Here is an 8049-nt window from a genome sequence, read left to right on the forward strand (position 1 = left end):
CCCGATCCGCAGACCGCTGACAAAGAGCCGGAGCCCGCCAAGACCGATGAGCCATCGCCGCACGGAGTGACAGTGCTGAGGATCGCCGCGGAGCCAGAGCTTTTTTCATACACAATGGTAATTCAAAGTGCTTTACATAAAAGAAAATAAAATAATCATAAAAAATAATAACAAAATTAAAACTAGGAATTAAAAAAATTTGAAAATGATTTTAAATTTGATTTAAAATGATATTACATAAAATACAGTGAAATCATTTTGGGTTGCGTGAAATACAGTGCATAGAAGTACTTTAAAATCAATCCTAAATGTAACTGGAAGCCAGTGTAAGGACCTGAGGACTGGTGTGATATGCTCAGATTTTCTGGTTCTAGTCAGAATTCTGGCAGCAGCGTTCTGGATGAGCTGCAGCTGTCTAATGGTCTTCTTGTGAAGGCCGGTGAGGAGACCATTACAATAGTCCACCCTGCTGGTGATAAAGGCATGAACAAGTTTCTCCAAGTCTTGACTGGAAACAAAACATCTAATTCTTGCAATGTTTTTGAGATGATAGTATGCTGATTTAGTTACTGCTTTGACATGACTACTGAAACTAAGCTCTGTCTCCAGAATCACACCAAGATTCCTGACTTGATTTTTAGTTGTTTGACCCCTAGAGTCAAGGTATGCATTCACCTTGAGAACTTCATCTTTGTTTCCAAATGCAATGACTTCAGTTTTTTCCTTGTTTAACTGAAGAAGCCTTGTCTTGCCTTGAAGGCAATTTTCTATTTTTTTTAAAATAGAACATTTAAAAAAAATTAAAGTCTGCATTGAAATACATGTAAATCTGAGGCAATGTTTCCTAAAATGCAGGATTTTTGAGCACTTTTAGGTACTTCATTGCCATTTCCTACTATTGCATAAATGGTTGTCTGAGAGCTTTCATCCCAGTCATTCGTCCTCAAACAGAAAGATGAAAGAAATCCTTGCCTGACCCCAGACATTTCCCTCTCAAGATTAGAACGCCAGCCAAGACAATGGCACTCTTATTACATTAATAATTATGTAAAATGGATAGCCTTTGATCAGACATGTGCCTCCAGAGAAAACATGCTTAATGAAATATTCAGATGATCACTTACTGAATTTTAACTTCTCACCGCAGACATTATATATTGAGTTTATGCATCATGATTTTTGCATCGTTGCAGCTAAAGAGCTGTTGAAATCAAAACTGTAGTTTGTGGCTTTTAGTAGCCAACAGGCAGTGGGTAGATTAGGGTATACTTATATAATATAATCAGACTTTTTTCTGATTACGTTGATTTAAATATGGTCAAATGCTATGTGTCCTCTCAATTTTCTGTGTAATTATAGCCAGTGTTTTCTGTGATATTCTGATCTTTAGATTTTATTCTGGTCTGTTGGGCTAGAAAATCATAAATCCGATCGCTTGGAAGAGTAACAACATGATTTGAGGTATAAATAATTTCCATAGTGCAAACGGTGTGGATGCATGAAGTTTAATACCTTGGGTCTTGGGTTTGTGCATGCAACTAACTTTTGAACAGTCAATTTCAAAGCCTCCTAGTGCAATAACCTACATTCCTATATCGCTGCTTTTGTCTCCAGTTTTAGGAGACTTAAAACAGATGCATGGATGGAATTAGGTCAGACCATTTTTCTCTAACTGGATATCCATATTAAATACATCAACGTTTCCCAAAATGGAATTGGTTGGCTTTTCATGACCGAAAAGAGTCTGTAAATGCTGCAGTGAATATTGCCGCCGGTTCAGTGTTTATTTAAACACCACTGACAGATGAAATGCAAGAAAGACGCTATACAATCACAAACGCAGAAGATAATTAACATAATTCAGCTGAGATTAAGGGTTCGTTGATTTATTGAGAGGGATGCTTCTTTTGTTTTCCGACTCATTAATTTATTAAATGATCCATCTCAATTGTTTGCCTTTTCAGTTCACGTTTAATTCCTCATTCATATCTGTGCTGCACCTCGCGGCAAGCTTTGTGAACGTCTCATTTATTTGTAATCCTTTCTGCACTTCTCCTCTCAATCACATATTGTTAGTGGATGAAGACAATGGGATGATGGATATATCACTTAATAACTGGTCTCAGATGCTAATGAATAATGCAATCGTTTGAGTGCACTTAACTCTGCCTTAAAATGCTACTGACCAATCCTGGCTTAGCAGCTGTTGCTGTGTGTATAATTAGCTGAGAAGTTTATGCTCTTTCTAATGGATTTTCACAGAAAGAATAATATGCAGTAAGTGTATTTTACCTTATCATTCAGTTCATTCTTACACAAGCAGCAGTAACCAAAAGGGGCGGAGCTTAGCAAAGAGTCAATTCTAATAGAAACTGCAGTGAGATTATTTTGTCAAGCGTTGGTCTGATAATGCAGTAGTTGAAATGCTACAGAAAGGACAAGTCTCTCATTGAAATTAAGATGTGGTTTGTGATAAGTTCCCTCACTGCATAGCATTGCCAGGTTGGGTTTGTTAATATCCTCCTCATGTTGTGGTGTAATCTGCTGAGGAAAGTCGACTGCTGCTGTACAAAAAGCGGCTCAGTTGTTTACTGAGGAGTCAATTTGAGGTTAATGGATTTTCCTTTTCCTATTTGAGACAATTTAGTTTTCTAATAAGTCATTTTCTTGGAAACTCTGATGCTTGACACCTTCATAGACTTTGCATATTTTAAATAAACTGTATTAATTTGTCATAAATCCTCATGAAAAGTAATGTTGAGGCATATGTTAACAAAGCTCACCTTTAACATAACATTTTCCCCTAAGATTAAAAGGTTAATTTAGTTTACTTTCCTCACCGCTGTGGTCTCGATTTGCATTGTGAGGTTAAAGTCACGAAACTGTGTTTTCCACAATGTATCCTTCTTTTTTAGTGTTTTTGAAAGAAGTCTCTTCTGCTCACCAAGGCTGCATTTATTTGAACAAAAATACAGTAAAAATATGAAATATTATTACAATTTAAAATTGCTGTTTTGTATGTGAATATCTTTTAAAATGTAATTTATTCCTGTGATCAAAGTTGCATTTTCAGCATCATTACTCCAGTCTTCAGTGTCACATGATCTTCAGAAATCATTCTAATATGCTGATTTGCTGCTCAAGAAACATTTCTGATTATTATCAATGTTGAAAACAGTTGTGCTGCTTCATATTTGTGTGGAAACCATGATACATTTTATTCAGGATTCTTTGATGAATAGAAAGTTCAAAAGAACAGAATGTATTTGAAATAGAACCTTTTGTAACATTATAAATGTCTTTACTGTCGCTTTTGATCAATGTAATGCATGCATGCATGCTGAATAAAATTAATTTATTTTAAATTACTTGAGGTCTGCATACAGTATAACATTAGTAAAGGTTTATTTATTGTTATTATTGTTGCTGTTGTTGTTTGTTGTTTTTCTGGTTTAAAAAAAACATTATGGGCCAGATTTACTAAAAGCTTACGCCGATGCAAACCGTCTTTTGGCGTTAAAATATTACATGTCAGGATTTACTAAAGACGCGCAGTGACGAGTTTGCACTGAAAAGACGTGGACACAGTTATTTTTGCATCTGACCTTATTGAATATGCATTTGTAAGAGTTTCCCTTTCAGAGACGCAAAATTTATGGGTGGAGGTTATTAAAATGAATCACGCAGTGCAATCAAATTCGTCAAATTACTGGTATTTGCGCCATTATTTAACATCCAAAAAAAGCACGTCTTAAACCAGCCTCTAATTTGCGCTGCTCTTGGTAGATTGTGCTGGTCATTATGAAAATGATCTGGATGCATTGGTGTTTTTTAATGTACGCATTGTCAGTAAATCACACGCAGACTTTTCCCCTCCCATCAATGCTTTTATGGAATTGCACTCGAACGCTAATTTGCCCTGTTTAGTAAATCTGGCCCGATCTGTCTAAATCTCTCCTCATTACTTCACTGTGTCTGAACGTTCACAATATCTTTGAAGGTCAATTGCAATAAATTCTCTTTTTGGACTTTCAGAGTACGATGAACTTTTCCATTTCAAAAGATCAAGGAAGATTTGATTCTTCATAACATGATGTCTATTCTAACCTCAGGCCTGTTGAATAAAGCTGTCTTGCTTGTCTCTCATTGTTCCTTTAGTCCTGGTGCTGTTGATCCTGACCCTCAAGCGTCACAGGAAGGGCCAGCGCATGTCTGAAGATGAGGAGGACATGCGGGACAACGTCATTAAATACAACGACGAGGGCGGCGGCGAGCAGGACACGCAGGCATACGACATGAGCGCCCTGCGCAGCCTCTACGACTTCCCCGAGGTCAAAAACTCAGACTCGGGCCCTGACCTGCACCCGGTCCCACAGTGGATCCAGAACAGAGTGGTTGGAGACGGCGGCCCGGCTGATTTCACGGTTTTCAAAGGCTATATACGCAAGAAAGTGGAGCAGGCGGACGCAGACTTATCGGTGCCGCCGTACGACTCGTTCCAGACTTACGCTTTCGAGGGCAGCAGCTCGCCGGCTCTCTCGCTAAGCTCCATCCGTACGCTGTCCACCACCTCGGAGCAGGACTTCTCGTACCTCAGCGACTGGGGGCCACGCTTCAGGCAGCTTGCGGGATATTACGCCCCGGCCCAGCCCGAGGAAGAAGGATCCTAGCACCATCCTCTGATGAGCATCCCATTCCCAGAGTCGTTTTTTTCTCCCTGCAGTTCCGCATTGAGGTTTTTTGGATCCCAGTCAGTCCGGAGAGTTTTAATGTCACCCGTTACACTTTGTAAAGTGACTTCTCGTCTTGTAGAAAAGTTCAGGACACATATTGAAGGAGAAAAGCACTAGGCCAGGTGCTGGGCAAGCCTCCAACATCTTCTCACCTGTCAGCGAGAGCAAGAGGAACGGGGCCGTGCCATATGCACCACGAAGAACACTCATTCTTTGCTTTTTTGTGATTTCTTTGCCCATCTGTGGAGATAAATGACTTCAATTCAGTGGGATCCGGAGGGATACAGTGAAAAGACTTTTTAAGTACCAACATTAAAAAAAAATAATAATAATATGAATTTATTTAAAGAAAAAATGAACAAACAAAAAAAGTAAAACAATATTTATGTATTTATTGCTTTCTATTTATTTATTTATGAATCCTGGCAGTGGACTGAAATACAAAATTGGACAATTTTCTGAAGAATTTGTCAGGGTGAAAGACAAGGACTGAATATCGTGTGGGTAAAAAAAAACTGAGTTGAGGTGGGATTGCTGAGAGGAGTTTGCAAACTATCAGTGACAGTAAATCAGTCTTGAAAATATTTGTATTTATTTTTTAGAAACTCTTTTTGTAAAATACGAATTGTTTCTGCTGGAGAAAAGTAACGGCTGTTGACGTGAATCTCACAAAAACTTGTCTAGGTCACACTTCACCCGCAAATCAAGAGAATAAAATAAGAAATGACATTTTGCTTAAAGAAGATTAAGTCTGTTTTAATTGTGTTTATGACAATTAAGTATTTTCCCCCCAAAGTTACTGTAATGCAACTTTTTGTATTCATTATTCCCAATAATATTCTCTGGACTATATAATAGTTAACTATTGGTAAATCACTAGCATTTGTATTGCATTCATGAGAATTTGGGGGAAATGTGCTTAATTGTCATAAAAATAATGTAACAATAGGCTTCATTTACTTTCTGCAAAATATATGTGTTTTGTTTTTTAGGTTTTGGAGTGAAATGTGATTCTTTGACAGGTTTTGTGAGCATTGGTTTTGTCTTGTCATACATTTTGTGTGTTGTGTTGCTTTTCAACTAATTATCCAGATCACTTGTTGTGGATGTTGCGTTCGGCATTGAATCGGTTTTCAAGGGAAGTTTTGAAAGACAAGACAACATGGCACAATGCACAGCAAGAAACAAACGAGACCATCTGACAGGTTCTTTATCCATTCTTTTTTAGATATCCCTGATATACATGTTCATTGAGGATTTGTGCGTGTACCGAGATGTTTCCAGATTGCTTTCCTTTGGGTGATTTGATTGATTTTTGATCATTCTGTGTTGGGCTGAGGATGATGAACTAGAGACGGGGTGCAGGGGTCGTGTTTTTCCCTGAACCAGCACCCTTAAATGTCCACCCAAAATGCAGATGTATGGCTAAAAATACAATTGAATTCATCAATAAATATTTACGGTTTTTCAAGAATTTTCTTTGGTGACTTTTTGGGACACAAAAGAGTGCGTACTGGATGATAAATCACATGGAAACATATCCAGGTCACATTTTAGCCCAAAATCAAAAGAAAAGAAGAAAAGACAACATTTTTTGTTATTGTTTTGCCACGTTTTGGTTCCAAATCCTCATCTCTGTTAAGCATCTTTATTTGTTTGTTTGTTTATTTTGTAATTATTTTTGTTCTCAGTGGGGATTCTCATTACTGTAATACCTTTTTACAATAATATAGCCTAATAAATGTACTTTTTAATTCAAAATTTGCATAAATGAATGGCATCATAAGAAATATATCTGTGATGTATAAATCATTTAAATATTTATTTTTTGCTTTACAATAATGAGAATTTGGGGAGACGATATTCATTTACGTTATGCAAAATTGAGAATACCCTTGGGCCATTCAAGGTGAAGATTAGTTTCATGAGATTTGGAGAAATGTAGCATTCCATCACTTTCTCACCAATGGATCCTCTGCAGTGAATGGGTGCCGTCAGAACAGCTGATAAAAACATCACAATAATCCACAAGCAATCCACACCACTCCAGTCCATCAGTTAGCACCATGTGAAGCCAAAAGCTAAGAAATAAATCCATCATTTAGACATTTTATCATCAAATTGTTGTTTCCAACTAAAATACAAGTCCATAATAACACTTCCTCCATGCAGTGAAAAAGTCATCTGGTCTGAATCAGGAGAGAAATCAGCACCGATCAAGCACCGTTTACAAGCCAAAACAGTTCTAAACAAATATGTGGCTGGATTTTGATGTCAGAGATGACAGGAGATGCACTTTTTCACTGGAGCTTTTTTTTTTTGACCCGGATGAGGTTTTGTAAGGTTCTGTCAGGAAGTGCTGCTATAAACCGACGGTGATGTTGAATACAGGGATGTTGCTTTAACACACAATGTAGCAGCAGATGTTCTCATTTTACTGGAGCTTGTTTTTGCTTTCAGTCGTGGCTGCGTTTGATGGATGAGCTCTTATGGCAGTCTATAAACCTACACATGTCAGCGGCCACCCAGAGCAAGTCTAGACAGACTTTTCAAAACACAGCGTTCCTTCAGAATCAAAATAGTTCAAACACAGATAGGAAAGACATCAAAACAGCCTGCAATTATAGAAAAAGCGCAAGGCTAATGCAGGCCGAAGATGGAATCGTACCGTAGATGATTCATCCAATCTGCTCATGTTTTATTAAAAGGTAACGGGGAAATGACAGAATGGAATTACGTGTTCTTTGACCCTGATCTTCATTGACAGTCGTCCACGCGGGATCATTACGCTGTTAAAGGAATGCCGAAGCCCCACAGCCATAATGAAATCCTCATCAAGCAAATGTCACGGCGAGGCAGCCGCTGACTAATGCAATGACAGACGCGCAAAAGAACAAGAGTGTGTATCGCTCCGAGGCAACGTGGGTGTGTGTGTGTGTGTTTGTTTGTTTGTGTGTGTGTGCATGTTTTGTCCTCATTTTTAATTTAAAGTGCACAGACTCATTCCTCTGTCAACATTCCCTGGAAAACATTCTAAGCATCATACTCTGAATTAACAAATTTGTCATGTTAATTTGATGCAATCATTTGTAGTGATATCAATTTGTCAATACTGAAATTCTGTTCAATAATCATTTTCATTTTATGGCTGATATTTTTAGGTCAGTGTTATTTTAGTATTAATTATATACTACTATTTATTATTATATATATATATATAGTATTTATTAATGTTTTGAATTAACTGATATTTTCAGACCAGATTTTTAGACCATTTTAGTAATTCTGTTATGTGTTTTTGGCATCTTTAGATTAT

General features: G+C 37.5%; 1 protein-coding gene across 1 annotated transcript in view; it reads left to right on the forward strand.

Annotated features, from left to right (window-relative positions):
• The window catches only part of LOC107553911 (cadherin-22), a 198796-nt gene extending 193723 nt beyond the window's left edge, over positions 1–5073 (forward strand). The window contains exon 12 of the mRNA XM_016236261.1: positions 4159–5073. Coding sequence (XP_016091747.1) covers positions 4159–4670 — 512 coding nt within the window. The 3' untranslated portion in view covers positions 4671–5073. The remainder of the gene's footprint in view (positions 1–4158) is intronic.
• Positions 5074–8049: the final 2976 nt, after the last annotated feature.

Source organism: Sinocyclocheilus grahami, unplaced genomic scaffold (assembly GCF_001515645.1).
Source record: "Sinocyclocheilus grahami isolate Dianchi unplaced genomic scaffold, SAMN03320097.WGS_v1.1 scaffold485.1, whole genome shotgun sequence".
In the NCBI taxonomy this organism is placed as follows: Eukaryota; Metazoa; Chordata; class Actinopteri; order Cypriniformes; family Cyprinidae; genus Sinocyclocheilus; species Sinocyclocheilus grahami.